The sequence below is a fragment of the Mauremys reevesii genome, linkage group 3, assembly GCF_016161935.1.
Source record: "Mauremys reevesii isolate NIE-2019 linkage group 3, ASM1616193v1, whole genome shotgun sequence".
NCBI classification, from domain to species: Eukaryota; Metazoa; Chordata; order Testudines; family Geoemydidae; genus Mauremys; species Mauremys reevesii.
The window spans coordinates 188117935-188135447 of NC_052625.1; the positions used below are offsets into that span (position 1 = coordinate 188117935).

The 17513-nt window shown below is 44.0% G+C and overlaps 1 protein-coding gene across 2 annotated transcripts in view; it reads right to left on the reverse strand.

The window, feature by feature from the left end:
* The window catches only part of HS1BP3 (HCLS1 binding protein 3), a 78971-nt gene that overhangs the window by 20361 nt on the left and 41097 nt on the right, over nt 1-17513 (reverse strand). For both annotated transcript variants that reach the window (XM_039532679.1, XM_039532680.1), the window contains exons 5-6: nt 3591-3748; nt 2981-3116 (exon numbers count right to left, since the gene is read on the reverse strand). In XM_039532679.1, coding sequence (XP_039388613.1) covers nt 2981-3116; nt 3591-3748 — 294 coding nt within the window. The remainder of the gene's footprint in view (nt 1-2980; nt 3117-3590; nt 3749-17513) is intronic.

Consider the following 17513-nt stretch of genomic DNA (forward strand, 5'->3'; position numbering starts at 1 on the left):
TTCACTTATGCTTGTGCTTAGTACAGTATATCCCTTAATCATACTATCCAACATTAAATGCATCTGTTTGATCTAAGGCAGCTATTTGCAAGGATCTTGACTTCAGGACTTCACTTAGGTTATGGTGCTGACTTGATTTCAGGCTTCCTCTGCTCCATTTTTCATTTCAAGGGGCACTTGTAGATGGTTTTAGGCCCTGCATTTAAGCTCTGTAAAATGGGTTTTCAAAAGGGCTTCACGTATATATAATATGCTGAGACAACTATGTCTTTTTCAAAGGTGACTTGCAGATCAGTATTAAGTGTATTTTGTGTGCTGCATGCACTAATCAACAAGGATAAAAGAGCTGTTCACCTCGTGGTTTTTAACCTCTCCTCCCCTTTCTTTCTCCACCATACGTCCCACTATTTCATATCCCATCCCGTGGAGTTTCTTTTTCCAAAGTGATGCTCTGGGTTGTGATGTCACAGAGACTCCCCTATCCCCGCTGGGGCACAATGATTTGGGGGAAGGCTCAGGAAGGTCCCTTTAAAAAATATTTTATGTCCCACATGGATTTGGAGAGAGAGATATTAAGATCCCTGTCTGGCCTCCTCTGTCCCTACCCCATTATGCCAGCTCCAGCAAGGCTCACAGTAGCTGGGACGCAATGCTTGTTGATGTATCTGGAATTCTGGAACTTATGGGATGGGATGGGGATTAAGTTTAAAATCACTTGTGCACTGAGCGGTCTCTGGACTTTGCTGTTTAAATAATTCAGTATTTGACCCTTCATTAGATCTTACACAGATATCAGTTCCTTGAACACTAACACAAACTTTGTCAACAACAACAACAAAAATCCCACTGCTGTTAGGGGCCCCAGTTTTGGGCACCCAACTTGAGACAACTTGGGGCTGGATTTTCAGAAGTGCCATGAGATGCAGTGGAATGCAATGGGAGCTGCAGATAATCTGTGCTTCTGGAAATCAGGCCACAAGTATCACTAGTTCAGCATCAAAAACTGAGGTACCCAGAATCAGTGACTACTTGTGAAAGCTAAGCTGCAAGTCTTCTGGCTTCACAGATATATTCTCAGTGGGGTGAAAAGAAGAATTCCACTAGGTTAAGCCAGCAGGAGCTCATCTGGCACCTCACATCATCCGTGTTCTATTTTGCTTCCCATCATGTCCATAATCAGACTCCAACATTTCTTTCTCCCCATGTTCTATGTTTTTTAGGTCCTCTGCTAATTTCCATCCTTCATTATTTCTCGTCCTCCAATAGCTCTTCCTTACTCCTGCTATTTCTCTCAGTTCAGTTTACCTGCTCTCCGCTATGTCCATAGGGCACTATCTTTCTACATCCTAGCAGGGATAAGATTTGTCTCTAGAGCAAAAATGATTCCCGTGCCATTTTCCAGTTGGGCACACACTTGATTTTCTGCTGGGCTTCACCTACTCGTTTTCAACTGAATGTTGGCATTGCCAGCTACTGAAGGCATTGATACTGGCACTGTGACAATTCAGGGGAAAAAAATCAGTCATAACTTAAAGAATTAGTATCTTCTACCTCTTTTTTCATTATCACCAGCTCTGGCAATTGATCCACTGTTGCTATCTTCTTCAACACCAAATCTATGTAATGGCCTGATCTACCAGTCAAACAGTGGGTTCAGGGGCCTCTTTCACTGTGACTAAGCAGGGAAGCCTGCATAATTTGAAATGCATTAATACGACAAATGGTCAGGCTCTTTCCATTGCTTTCATGGCTAATGGGGGAATTGCACTAAATAAGGCATTTTTGTTCTAGTTATATGAACAATTTGGGTCAAGCGTTTTATGCCTAGATTATTAGCACAGGATAAAGCAGACATGAAAAGCTGTGAATGTGTGTGTTCACTCCCAACATGCCGCCTCAGTAAATCGAGTTATGTCTTGCCACATTATGTCTTGTAAATATCAGATGTGCCCCCAAAGTGTAAGAGGAGATGGCATATAACCTAACTTAACCTCTGTGCAAACTAAGCCAGGTATTTCTGCCGTGATATGTTAGTACTAAGGCATTTTGTATAAACAATAGAGGCTGCAAAACTACCAGCTCCAAGGGATTAAGACCACACATCAGAATATTTTGTCTCTACTCAGGACTGGTTATTAAAGTAGGATACTAAAAAGCTGGATAGCAACTGATAGCATGAGCAAATAGGTGATCCCGCAGTTAGGGGGCCAGCCTGGGACTCAGGAGACCCACATTCAACTCCTTGCACTGCCATACACTTCCCGTGGGAGCTTATTTTCCCTGAGCCTTAATTCCCTACTTATAATGTGGGAATGAACAGAGCAGCAAAACTGCCTCAACAGGAGTATTGCAAGGATAAATACATTAAATTGAGAGCCACCCAGATACTGTGGTACCTGGGGCCACATTAAGTACTTTAGATAGAGGGAAGGCATGTTCATGAATGCTTCCTCCTACCTCAGAGCCTCCTGATAATCCAGATCTTGCATCGTTCTGATCAAAATATAAATACATGTCATAAGAGACACTGTTTAAATAAAAAGGCAGCCGAGTCCAGTGGCTTGAGCACAGTGTCTGAGCATTGAGCACCTAAATTCTAATCTCAGTTCTGAAACAGAGTTCATCTTTGCCCTTGGACAAGATACTCCTCTGCCTTCACTTCCACATTTGGAAAATGGAGAGCTGACCTACCCAGCTACCCTCCTGAGGATTATTTGTAAAGCACCTTGAAAAAGTAAAGGTGCTACCGTTTGTCAGTGCCCATTATTGTTAAGCTTTAGTAAAGATGTTTTGTGTTTGATTTTCAAACTTTTAAACAAATGTCTGCCCTTGTCTTGGTTAGTACGAATGTCAATCCACTTTCAGCACAGAATGTTTTTTAAGCTTTGCCCTGGAGTTTGTGGCCTTGGGATCTAAGTTGCTTCCTGCTCAAGAATGCCTAGTGGACATCATTACCACAGGACCCATTTTAGAGGAATACCTCAATAGCTCCTCTGTGTCCTCTTTGAGGCTGGTACTTAGCGCATAGTCCTTGTTCTCACAGGCCGTTGGCAGCAGTAGAGAGTCGCCTAGTTTAACAGTCCCACCGAGGTCTGGATCCTCAAATAATTTCAGACCTAAAGATTGAATCATCAGAAAGGTTTAGTCAAGCTTCAACTACACCACCACCATGACTGTTAGCAGGGGAATCAAGTTGTGCGGCTGAAAGGAAACGTCCTACAGAAAATTAATTTTTACAAAAAAAGTCTTCCACATCCGAAGTAAAAATCCACAAAGCGCTAGGAAATACATTCTTGATACACTGCACTAGTAGGAGCTACTGGCTCTACTCACCCATCAACATAAGCTAGACAACAACTACAGATCCATAACAACTGAGAATCTAAAGTCCAACAGTGTATGGCTATTGCAACTGCAAGCCATGTTTATTTCCACTTCTAGCTAATTTACAGCTGAAGGTCTGGCCCAACATTCTTGCGTCAAAACCCAAGTTTCATGCGCTGCACCATTCCATTTTAAATACAAGAGCTTTATAGAAGCTTTAGGGACCACAACCTAACTGTACATAATGGAAAATGGAACATATTTACTCTCTTTGGCTGACGTGTTCTTCTTGGAACTGGAATATGAAAAATCTTTTACTGGGCCAAATAATCCTTCCTCAGGATCTACTTCCTCATCGAAAATGGTTAACTTGGGCTTGTCTTCCTTGGCTGCAGGAGGTGCGGGCTTCTTAGGTTTTTTAGATCTAAAAGTACAAGAAACAAGAAGAAATTCAGCTGATATTTCTTATGTTACAAGAACATAAGAATTATGTTATCAAGGAATTCAGCCAGAAATGGAAGCAAAATGTATGTTAAAAACTACAATATTATCACATTTAGTTGCAATTTTCTCCTCCTTTTCAGGACTTTTCATTCATCTGGGAATAAGAATGGTAGACTCCTGAATACAGTTCAGCACCATTGAAATAGAGGGGAGAGGAAGGGAATGGCTTGATAGCCACAGAATGGCGTGGACCCATTTGGCCACTGTGTGAAGGCCACTTCACCTCATGGGTGATGAGAAGGTAGCAGATACTTTATCACTGCAAACTCACCCCCCATCAGCGGGCATACCACATTGGGGGATTCTCCAGGATCTGCACCACCTTTAGCTGAGGGAGAGGCAGGCCCATGAGCCCACATCCTTTTAGTCTCTGTAGCAATCTCACTCAAACATTTAGAGACATCCACGACAGAGCGAGAAGCACAACTGTGACATGCTCACAACCCACTGACCCACTCAGAAGATGGGCAGCCATGCTCTGTATTAGCTGGAGCTTAAGGTGGCCTTCACAGTTAGGTACCACATAGTACAGCAGTGCAGCCTGAGGTAACAAAGGGGGAAATTCAAGAGAGAAGTCGGCATGTGGGGAACCAGAGAAAACGGGAGGCTAAGAGGAAATCTTTGGATGAGAGAATTTAATTCAAAACAAGGGAATGCCTATTCATTAGGGTATCTAGCAATTTGCACAGAATCTCCTGATATTTGGACCTACAAGTGTAACAGTCACGTCCTCGCAAGGTACCAGTGCTGCACCCCCAACAGGCACTTTTTGCACTAGAAGATCTGCTCTTCTTCTTTACCCAGTACAAGGTCAGGTTTCAGTCTATAGTAAAACCAATTAGCAGCATTTAAAATGCTATTGCCATCAAAAAAACAAGGCAATAAAGTCAAAGAGATTACAAGTGCATTCCAGTCATGTTAAACAGGCCAGTAAAATACTCACCGGATTACAGCCACACACAAAGGGTAAGCAGAGTCTGGTTACTTTTCATAAGAGTTTATTATCAACAGAACATAAGCCCTGGTGAATAGCATGTTCCTGTTGTTGCTTTGTCTCTTAGCAACAGCATAAGATGCACTTTAAATGACTACACAAGATCAATATGTAATGCTTAATCACTGAATGTTTTGGAAATGTACCGCACTGACGGGAAATGACAAGGAAGCAATTGCTAAACAGCTTGCTAAACAATTCAAAATGGCAACAAATTCAGTTTGTGTTTTGGTGCTCAGCTGCTACAGTGGTTTGGGGCAGGGGGCTTCCTGTGCTTAGGGTGTTAGCTAAAGACCTGGACTCAATACCCTGTTCAGCCTCAAACTTCCTGTGTGACCATGAGCAAGACACTTAATCTCTCTATGCGTCAGCTCCCCATCTGCAAAATGGAGATAATAGCACTTTCCTACCTCACAGCAGTGTTGAAGATAAATACATTAAAGACTGAGGTGCTCAGATACTACAGAGCTGGGGGTCATATAGGTACCTAAGATTGACGGCCAGATCTGTTAACTTCTCTTTTGCAAGTTACAAAGAGCCCGTTTTTCTCCAAATACGCAAGCCTTCTAACAGCATGGTCACCCTTAGGACATAGGTGAGTAGATAGTGGAGTTCATGTGTAAATTTCTATCCAGTCACCTCTCTGCCTGATCCAAGCTGATAGTCTGTATAGTAAAAGCTGCATAGTTCTGCAGCATGGTTTCCGTAATCCTTTCTTTCATGCCCCTCAGCCTCAGTTTTTCCCTTTGACTAGATGCAACCATTCATCCATCCACCTCATTCAATTACCTAGTCCCATTTCAGCTGTTATTGCCAAGCAACTTGTTCCGTTATGATTTTAAGAAGGCAAACACTGGAGAGATGCACATTTTAAATTCTAACATTAAAAAATCCCGAGGCAGATTTCTGGAGGCAGCTCTTCTCTATCCTGCAATTGCTTACATGGCACAAAAGTAAAATATACCTTAAATCTCCATATAAGTTATCTTCAAATATTACAGCAGGAATGAAGATGAAAAATCAGGTGTGTTGCTACAGAGAGACATTTCCTTAGCCAGTTGGATGTTATGTTTTCTTTTTGCATCTTTTTGCACTTGTGCATTTGTGCTGGGATTTTCCTATTTTAAAAGTAGATTTTAGTGCTCAGTTATTAAGTACTGGCTTAACAGCTGCGGAGAGTGAAGATTTTTGTAGCCTCAAAACAGGTACTGCACAGCGCTTCCAAACACTGCCCCATCAATGTGTCTTACTTCTGATCTGAAGAGAGCCCCTGGCTCCAAGGGATAAGAGGATCATTAGGAAGCTTCCAGAAAATGATTATTTCCTCCTGAACAAATTAGATGGTACACACCTTTTCTGGGCCAGATCCTCAGCTGGTGTAAATCAGCAGAGTTCCATTCACTCCGTATTTGTGCCCAAGCCGTCACTGGCATGGGAGGAATAGTTTATTGCTGCTTTTCTTTAAAAAAAGTTTGACTTGGAAGCTGGTGAAAGCAACTCCTGCAAGGCATCAAGTGCACTAAAGTCAGTGGCAACGGAGAGCCGTTTGAACTCCCTCAGATAAAGTCAATGGAAGTTGATGGGTCTTAGCACCTTACAACCTCTAAACATGCAGGCTGGAATTCTCAACAGAACCTAAGGGATTTAGATGCCAAAATATCATTGGGATTTGGGCACCTAACTCCCTTCAGCTCCTTAGGAAATCCCAGCTGTAACATTCCAAGGCTGAGATTGCGAACCCCTTACTCCCAATGGAAAGCAGGTACTTACACAAGCTGTCCCTTTGAAAGTCAGCAGATGAGGAAGGGCTTCATGATCTGGCTCTGAGAGTAACGGCATTTAAGAGCATTGTAGTGGCGGGAAATTGCAGGGGAAGGGAGTAGAGCCAGAATAACACTGTCACACTGAATAGTGTATTAAAGAAAATGAACTGAACTGCAAAGACTTGTTGATAATCCTCTGTTTAGTCTAGCAATCGAAACTATCCCAGTTACACTTGGTCATTTTTAGTCTTGCCAGAATACATCACTGGACCGTTGCAAGGCCCGGGACTGAGAGCACAGAAAGTGACTTGCCACATTTTCTAAACATTACCAGGATGAACAAGAAAAGGCTATTTCTTCATGATGGATCTGCTTCCCCTTACTACCCTTCTAAGGACACCAGAATTGTACTGCCAAGCGATTCATGTTTACCAGCAACGTGGATTTCTTGAGAGCAGAATCTAAACCAGAAAAGATTCCCACAGTTCTGTATTTAGCTGGCCGGTTTCATGCCACCCACTGCAATAGCAATAAGATTATTTTGAGGGGGAAAACATGAGTGTATAAATGATGCACCACTACAAATCCAGGGCTCAGTCTTACAAGAGTGCAGAACAAGGAGTTGCCAGTAAGATGGCTCTGTCACTCATAACCCAACAAGTGAGGTCAGCTGAGGCGAACAGAGAGTGGTTAAAAGCAGCATTGTACCCAGCATGTGTCATGAGGAACGAAGCAGCTGGCTGGGAGAGCAATGTGCCATGGGAACCTTCGGGGCACCGGAATAGGAGGGCCCAGGAGGCCATGGCCCTCCCACTTTTTGAAAGTGGACGGGCCTGGTTTGGCAGGTGCTCCACCCTTCCTCGTCCCTCTGAGCCCTCCCCCAGCCAGGCAATGTCTCTGCTCCCTCCCCCTGCCAGAGCAGGAGGATCCACAGCTCCCCGTGGCTCTTACCTGGTCCCAGCCACAGCCCATCCATGGTAAGAGCCGCGCAGGCAGCAGTGGGAAGCTGCTCTGTGGAACCTCCACTTGCCCTGGGCAGGGGGCCTGTAGGGTGAGGACACGGGCCAGGGGCTGCTCTCGACTCCCCCCGCCCCAAGCTTGCAGCTTGGCCATGGGCAGGGCCTTGGGTGGAAGAGATGGGCCACTTGGCTCTCTCCCCCCTCCCCCCCCACACTTTTGGGCTGGCTCTTCCATCCTTGGGAACCTTCAGAAGCATTTCTATGTCTGGACCCCAGGGTTGCCTCAGTTATTAATTTCTCCTTCACGCAGCTCATCTATCTACATTTACACTCATCACCTTGGTATCTGGTACCTGAAGGTTATTTGAATACTGCATCTGATTGGCGGTAGGATTAATGGACACTTCTAAAAATGGCTCTTACCCATATCGTTTACATTTCTTGGGAAGCACTTACGCCCCTATGCTCGGCCCTGTCCTATCACACATCCACTTCTCCCTACACAGCAGTGCTCTCAGTTCAGGCGGAAATGCTGAGCACTGTATTTCTTCATGCTATGTGATGACCTCTCTGCACAAAGGCTGAGCAAATACTTGCACTTTGGCTCTCTGCACCTCTTTCAGTTGCTTACAGGTTTCAATGCTAATAGAGCTGGTATCAGCCATGCCACTCACTGGTCCTTAGAAAACTGACACTCATTTGGAAAGAGTCCTGGAGCGCTGAAGCATGATATAGTTTCATGGGAACATTCTATGGGATTGAACACAAAATGTTACCTCTGCTATAAGGTGGTCCCAAAAAAATCCCTAAAGCTAAGATATTTGATGTTCAATTTAATAGGTTTTCAGAATAATTTCTACATACTCTTATTAAAGTTCTGACCTTACCGATTTCACCCCTATTTTGTTCCATAAGTGTAATACTAATTAGGCCACTGAACATTCTCAGAGATCAGGCGAAGGCATTTTGAAGATTATGAGCTTCAAAAAAGACTCAACAATATTAAAAACTTTTTGTTGTATAAAACCCTGTACATAAAACTCATCTGTGTAAGCATTAAGGGCCAAATTCTAAATCCATTTTTATGGGCACTATTATTTCCATCTGCAGTTTATAGAGACAAGGTGGGTGAGGTATTATCTTTTATTGGAGCAATTTCTGTTGGGAGAGACAGACTTTTGTCTACAGGTTACTTTGGTATAACTTATGTCTACAGGTTACTTCGGTATAACTCAGGGGTGTGAATAACCCACACTCCGGAGTGACATAAGATACATCAACCTAAGTGACAGTGTAGACAGCACTATCAGTGCGGTAAGTGCTCTAGTGTAGCTGTAGCCTCAACCTTTCGCGCTTACACAAAACTCTTTTTCAGGTCTGGGAAATGTGCTCAGAGGGTCACAGCTAATACAAGGTGGAACAGAAGTGGCCCATTAACACCTCTTCAGTCAAAGGAGGAGGGAACTGGGGGGAGAGAGGGAGGGAGTTAGTGGGTTACAGATTGCTGTCTTAAGCCACAAATCCAGTGTGTCTATTCAGCCAATGATTTTTAGTGTCTCGCAACATTATGAATTTAGGCTGCAAGGCTCATCTTTAGAAGGTGTTGTGCAGGTTTCCTTTGAGGATAGGGACTGATAGGTCAGATAAAGAGTGAGCACTTTGTGAAAAGTGTTCACCCACAGGTGATGCAGTGGTTTTTTCATCTTGTATCAATTTTTTGTGTGAGCTCATGCGATAGCATAGTGATCGTCTTGTTCACTCACACAATTGTTACTGGGGCATTTAGTGCACTGGATGAGGTACATCCAGTAGGACTCTTGGATCCTGAAAGGATGGGTAGAATGGTGTCCCTAGCCTCTGTTCGTCAGAGGATGGAGATGGATGGCAGGAGAGAGGTCACTTGATCATTGCCTGTTAGGTTCACTCCCTCTGGGGCACCTGGCATTGGCCACTGTCAGTAGACAGATACTGGGCTAGATGGACCTTTGGTCTGACCCGGTACGGCCGTTCTTATGTTCTTATGTCTTGTGCAGGGAGATGTGACTGCAGGTTTTGCATCTGTTGTTCTGGCAGGGTCTGGTGTCACCGATATCCTGGGCCCAACACAGTTTTAGAAAGCTGGCTGTCTGGTCACTGGTTAAGCCTGTCATTGCCCCTGAGAAAACAAGACAGCAGGTGCTGAAATGAAGACAGACTTGTTGAGATGATCATAGTGAATTACAGCCTAAATTCCTGGTCTCAGCCCTTAGAAAGATAACAGGCCTGAGACCTAAGGAGCTCACAACAGAATCATGGTGTAGCTCCTTGGGAACTCACACAAGTGACTTCAAGAGCTGTATCAGGGCCACTCCTAACCCATAGGACCAGATTTTCAGACCTGCATGCATGTATATTTGTGACCACAATTACTGAGACTGCACACACAAATGCAAATTAGTGAACAAACAGGCCCGGATTGTTAACACGGTTTGAAAATCTGGGTGATGATTTTTCCCAAAATACAGGCAGGAAACAAAAAGTTCCAGTAATATATGAAAGAATCACATTAACAAGTAAGGACTAGCGCTCGAATTCATAATTTGAAGGAAAAAGCTAATTAATATAAACCTGCATCTCAATCTCCATTTAGAAAACAGGCTTGAACAGCTGAAGTGGTACTACACTAACACTTCTTCAGCTTAAACCACTGCTATAAAACAAAGAGCCTCTGGCACATTGGTTCACACAGAAAACAAAATGTCTGCTGCTGCTCTCTCTCTATTCCAAGTGTTCACTTTCCGAAGCTGTATGATAACAGACAAGACAAAAGGGTCATTCTCATCTGCCTGGGAGGAGGGGTGCCGAATGGGAAATCTAAGCCAGCCAGCTCACCCAGAGTGACTGCTCAGCACTAAGCAATGCTGACAAGCGCTTACTGTAGGGCAAGTTCACCTCAAAGAGTCGTCAGCCTTTTCCTGCAGACGCCAGGGCAGAAAAATCAGTTAATAGTGATTGAAATGCTTTCAGGGTCTCAAAAAGCAAGAGAAGACGTTATAAAAAAGGTAGAAAAAAGTTCCCTCATTTTGAAAACAATTTTAAGTGAGAAAATTATCAAGTAGGGAAAATTTCCTTCTCTGAGATCTGCGGACCAGGCTGCTCTTGGATTATATAGTTCCAACCAACCAACAGCTGGGGACAAATCATTAAGGGCAAGTTTTACAAGAGTTCAGCTCCCATTTGGGAACCTAAATACATGGCCAGGTTTTTTGAAACACTCAGCACCCAGGAGTTTCTATTGTTCTGAATGGAAACTACTGGATACTGTAAAAGCAGCAGAGTCCTGTGGCACCTTGTAGACTAACAGAGGTATTGGAGTATGAGCTTTCGTGGGTGAATACCCACTTCGTTGGATGCATGTAGTGGAAATTTCCAGGGGCAGGTTTATATATGCAAGCAAGAAGCAGGCTAGAGATAACGAGGTTAGTTCAGTCAGGGAGGATGAGGCTCTCTTCTAGTAGTTGAGGTGTGAAAACCATGGGAGGAGAAACTGCTTTTGTAGTTGGCTAGCCATTCACAGTCTTTGTTTAATCCTGAGCTGATGGTGTCAAATTTGCAGATGAACTGAAGCTCAGCAGTTTCTCTTTGAAGTCTGGTCCTGAAGTTATTTTGCTGCAGGATGGCTACCTTTAAATCTGCTATTGTGTGTCCAGGGAGACTGAAGTGTTCTCCTACAGGTTTTTGTATATTGCCATTCCTAATATCTGATTTGTGTCCATTTATCCTTTTCCGTAGAGACTGTCCAGTTTGGCCGATGTACATAGCAGAGGGGCATTGCTGGCATATGATGGCGTATATTACATTGGTGGACGTGCAGGTGAATGAACCGGTGATGGTGTGGCTGATCTGGTTAGGTCCTGTGATCAGGGCCGCCCAGAGGATGCCGGGGGCCTGGGGTCTTCGGCGGCAAGGGGCCCTTCCGTTCCGGGACCGCCGCCGAAGTGCCCCAAAGACCCGCAGCGGGCCCCCCGCCGCCGAATTACCGCCAAAGCGGGACCCGCTGCCGAAGTGCAGCCCGGTCTTCAGCAGTAATTCGGCGACGGGGGGCCCCCACCGCGGGTCTTCGGGGCACTTCGGCGGCGGGTCCTTGAACGGAAGGGGCCCCCCGACGCCGAATTACCGCCAAAGACCGAGCTGAACTTCGACGGTGGGTCCCCCTTTGGTGGTAACTCGCCAGTGGGGGGTCCTTCCGCCCCGGAGCAGAAGGACCCCCCCGCCGGCGAAGACCGGGAGCGTAAGAAGCTCCTGAGCCTGGCCCCGCAAGAGTTTTCCAGGTCCCCCGGAGCAAGTGAAGGACCCTGCTCCAGGGGCCCCGAAAAACTCTCGTGGGGGCCCTTGTGGGGCCCAGGGCCTGGGGCAAATTGCCCCTCTTGCCCCCCCCCCCCGGGTGGCCCTGCCTGTGATGGAGTCGCTGGTGTAGATATGTGGGCAGAGTTGTCATCGAGGTTTGTTGCATGGATTGGTTCCTGAGTTAGAGTTACTATGGTGCAGTGTGCAGTTACTGGTGAGAATATGCTTCAGGTTGGCAGGTTGTCTGTGGGCGAGGACTGGCCTGCCACCCAAGGCCTGTGAAAGTGAGGGATCGTTGTCCAGGATGGGTTGTAGCTCCCTGATGATTGGATACTGAGCTCTTCAGAAAATCTGGCCCTTAGCTTTTAATGATGCTACACTCCTATGTCATTTGAAAGCAGACTTCCAAGAGACTGTAGTGAAACTATTTTTGTTGATATACAATAACCAATATCTTTAACCATAAATATGAATAGTTCCATGAAAACTGTGATTTTAATCTACACAGGCACTAATTTACACTGGGAAGGAACCTGGACTGGTATACGAGATCTCAAAGAAAGAAAATGGCCAGGTATGAAATATTTTCTCATCTTTTTGGATGTCCTAGACCAGTCCAGACATTTGGAATAGGCTAAAACAAGGTTTTAAAGGTTAAGGCTAACAAGATACAAATTTCAAAATATATTAGGATGACACATTCACAGCATATAGTGATAATGAAATACTTTCTATTGCAACTGTAACTAGGATTGATATTAAAACAGCAGCTGCTACAGTTACATTTTTTCAAATCTGTAGGGCTGGATAAACTGTATCCAGGAGTTTTAAAAGAATTGGCCAAGAAGCCTTCTGAACCACTGATGTTGATATTTTAACAATGTTTTGAATTCTGGGTAAGTTCCAGAGGAATCATTTTTTAAAAAACTAATATTGTGCCAATATGTAACAAGGTTAAATGGTACAACATGGCTACCTTTACACTGGTTAGTTTGATATCAATCCTGGATAAAATCATGGAAAGGCTGATAAGGGATGCAATCAGTAAAGAATTAAAAGGATGGTTAATACCAATCAGCATGGTTTTATGGAAAATAAGTCTTGTCAGACAAACATGATATTGTTTTTTAATTAGATTACAAATTTGGTTGATAAAGGTAACTGACATAAAGTCTGACATAGTATACTGAATATGTCCAAACCTTTGTTCTTGCCTTATGAGGCAGGGAGAACAGAAGCTCTCGGTCCACCTTCTCTGGGCAGCAGGGGTGCTGTTGTGGCCAAAGCCACTCAGGTGTAGCCTTCTTAGTGCTCCTCTGCAGCTGGTTCAAGTCCCTCCTCTGAATAAGGCAGAGTAGAGACCTGACCTTGGATTCCCCATATCCCAGGTGAGTGCCCTAACACTTAGCTATTGGTTTTCTGGGGTCTCTGTCTCTCTCTCTGACCAAAAATTCCACCCTGGATCTGAGAAACCTTCCAGAGGAAAGCTTCAACAGAACAGACTCTTTCCTGCAAAAAGTTTCATTTTCAATGAGCTGGCATTTTCTGATGAAAACCTGTTTCATCAAAAAAAAAAAAAGTCTCAGCCAGCTGTAGGCCCAACTCTACACAGGAGTTATTCACAAATGTTTTAATCCCAAACACAGATCCATTAATTAACATCCATCAATAACTGTCCGAGGTGTGGGCCTTTACACAGTAAACGCTTGAGCAAGGACTGCATCTCACATCTGCAAAGCGCTGTGCACATGCTGTATACATAGCTAACCACGAAAAAAAAAATAATATACAAGGAAATAGGAGTGACTAACATAATGAAATCCAACCAACCTCACACTTTATGTCCTCCTCTTTTAAATGTCCTGAGCAGCTTTTTGATCTATGTCAATTAGGTTGATATGGAGAGAATGTAAAAGGCCTTACCTAATAAATGTGTATTCACTGTGTACCGGAGAGGGTCAGAGCAGCAGACACAAAAAGAGAGAGCAAGGTTCCACAAATAAACAGCTTATAGTAATATATTAAATCTAAACATAGGGCAATCTCTCTCTGACTTGGCTCTGCCTGGCACCTCTTTAGATTTCACTTTGTACGTCACATATCACTGCTGGAAAATGTGATAGTGGTTGGGAAAATCTGAAATTCAGAGGTCTCCACATGTGTGCATTTACGGTATCAAATTTAATGAAACCTTGAATATCAGTGAGTAGGATTACTATAGCTTCTAAAAATTAGTTATGATGAATGCAAACAGCAATCATTTCTGGTGTTAGTGACCCGTTCCTTGAACAATGAAATAGTGAAAAACTGATAACAGTTGTTTCTAGTTTAGAGTCATATTTGAATAATTTTTCAGAACCACTCAATCAAGGAATTTATTTTAATGTGAAATTAACCCAGGGCCTGATTTTCAGATGTGCTAAATACCTACAATTCTAAGTGAAAGCAATAGGAGCTGCAGGAATCCAACACCTCTGAACATCAAGCCCTAAATACAGGAGGCTATTCTTACGGAAGAGCAGCGCTTAATCATTTAGAAACTGCTTTGCGGGGGTTTAATTTCATGCTGCCTAATCATCCAGTGCACTTCATCTCCTGGCAGTCCACAGTGGATCCTGCTGCACATGCCAGTCAGCGACTCCATTACTCGCTGTGTTCATTGGCATAAGAGACAAGATTCCCACTGCGCTGCTGCCTCAACTGAATTCGCTGTGAAGCGTGCTCCATCACTACTGCATCCAAATGCTGAGCAGACATGAGAACCAGGTGCATGGGCAGCGCTCTGATTTTGTGTGTACAAAGTGAACAGAGAAGCCTGTTTCCTTCTACTCCCCCTGCCCCAACCCTCACTTTCGAAGTTCCTTGGAAAATCATGTCTCAAGCACAGTTGCCCAGTTTCATGTGGTAAATAAGCACCCCGACTTTCACAATAAGCCAAAAATCAAGCTAATCCCATTTCAAAACAAGGCCAAAACAAGCCAATTCCTAAGAACCCCAACACTCTATCTGACTAGATCCCCCCCGGCGTGCAGTCTGGGACTGTGGTGGGCCCACTGTGCACCCCTGACTCTCTCCCCCTCTTGCCCCCCATTTCCCCTGCTTGTCGGGAGCCGATCAAAAAAAAAAGAAGCAACAAGCAACAAGCTACAAGCCAAACAAGCTACAAGCCAAAAACTATCCAACAAGCCACTCACAAGCCAATTAAGCCAAAACCAAGTCCAATTTCTGCAGGTTTTTTGTGGGTTTGGCATGTCTGGTCTCAAGATATTCACTCCTCTGGGCCTGGTATATACACAGTCCCACCCCCATCCTAAGAGACCTCTGGCAAAGTACAAGGGATGCTCCAGTCTAAAACTTCCCCGGTTACACCGCATCTCAGTACATTGTTATAAGCAAAACATATGCTGGTTACTAAGGCAGTGGGCAAATTCCAGCAACAGCTAGGTAGCATATGTAGACAAAATTACATCATTTAAAAGGTATAATACCTTGAGTAGTTAATGATATGGCCCCAGGAAGCACCTGGCTTAGACTGGTCTTCCCTGCCCTCGCCTCAACTACATACTCTTCAGATGGGTCAGTTTTCTTCTTTGTTGTTTTGCCTGCTGTGCCACTAGATAAAATGAACCAATTGCCAAAACCCAGTAATGGCTCTGCAGGAAACAAAATAAAGCAAGACACACCGGAACACTGTAGGAGCTAAGTGATGGCATGAATGTAGAGAGAACAGCACACGCTGGTGGTTGGTCACCAACTACTGGCTCCCTGCCAGCCAAGAGATCATCTGAACAAGCTGTTTTCTAATGTGTATTTAATAGCTTTTCAAAAGTGAGGACTTAAAAACATTAATATCCGTGCAATGGATCCTAGAAATAATTTGTATGTGGGCCCCTAATGTCATGAATGAAACCAATGCAAGAATAAAATTCTATTTCTCACACACAAGATTTAATTAAGATTGCATGTATAGATGCACCAATTCATGTCAGAGGGGAAAAAGTCTCCCTCACATGTTCAAAACTGAGGAAATACAGAGATAAGTCGACACTTCTCAAGCCAGGCATCCACCCTCCTTAACTCTGCCCATGCAGGGAGGACAGCTTATCATTTTCCTCTCTTGGCATAGGAAAGGATTGAAATAGTCAACACAACTCACTGACTCATTGCTTTTAGAATTACATTCATATATTCATGACCCCGACACTAAGTGTTCTGACTTCTCAACCCACAAACCTTTGCATTTTGCATGTAAATAATTTCAGGACATGGGCACATGAGGTTTGTATATGGAATCACAATCGTTGGATAATTGGCTGCTAGATAGAGTCATAGGACCCTAATTTGGTGAAATTCTGATTGCCCTCTGCACCTGGCAAGATCAGGCCTTTAAATAATTCAACCTAAACTGCACAAAGGCACTAAGTGTGGAATGAGTGTCCACATGGAGACTTAGTTGGAATATCCACTGTGCTTTAAATTCACATCCTAGCTATTTCACACTAATTTCCCCATGAATACCCTGTGTAGACAAGCCCTAAGAATGAGACCCAAATGTCAGTGCTCCACAATGTAATGGGTTATGGCAGTACTGCATTCTCCAGCCAGGACTGCTGTTTCTAGACTAACCACCTTGCTTCCTCTCTCTACTTGGCCACTGCGCCCACATTTTCTCCAGGTAATGAGTGAGGCACCATCATTGCCTCCACAGACAGGTTAGTACTGATGACAGAGTGCTGCAAACAGCAACTTTTATTACAAAGTGAATGACATGTACAAGAGGGCCCGGTCTTCACCAGCATTAAGGCCTTTGAATATGTATTTAACTTCATTCCTGTTCAGCAAAGCACTTAAGCACATGCTTAGAGTTAAGTGTTTTGTTGAACTCAGGCCTAAGTGCATTTGAAGTCTGAACCCAACCTTCAACCCCCTTGACAGAGCATAACACAATAGTCTCAAAATGTCTGTCTAGGCATCAGACTCCCAGCTCCACCACGGACTCCTGTGAGATCTTGGACAGGTCACTATCTTGGTGACTGTTACTCACCTCTACAATAACAATAGCATGATCTACCTCCCAGGTGTGCTGTGTGCTCCAGCTGGACTAGTATTTTTAAAGTTAAGTTAGCATGGTTGTAAAACACTCAAAGGACAGACCCAGAGACTGTCTTATTCATTCATTGAACAGATACCTCATTGGCACAGACAGTACAAACTTCCCATACTGCTCCACCAGCCTTCTCAGTGCTAACCAGAATGGACCACTTTAGGAGTAAGTCTGCTTCAGCCACCCCTTGGCCTCTCTTCTGCTAAGTGTGTAACCTGCTACGGTGCTTTGTAATGAATATCTGTCACTGGGCCTGGGCTAGCTTGAAACACACAATGTTACCATACTGGGCTCCGCATCCCTTTCCTGATGGCTGAGAGCCATCAAGTCCCAGACAGGAGTCTCAGTTTAATGTGAAAAGATCAAAACCACGGTTAAAAAGGGCATATATAGTAATCATCACTGCTTTCAAAAAGAAAAATGAATATCCACACTATAGTTCGTAATTAACCTCTCAAAGTCAGAATAGATTTATTGTCCTCTCTATAGATCAATTCCTACTGTATAATCAAATAATAAATCTGGATAGGAAGAAGTCA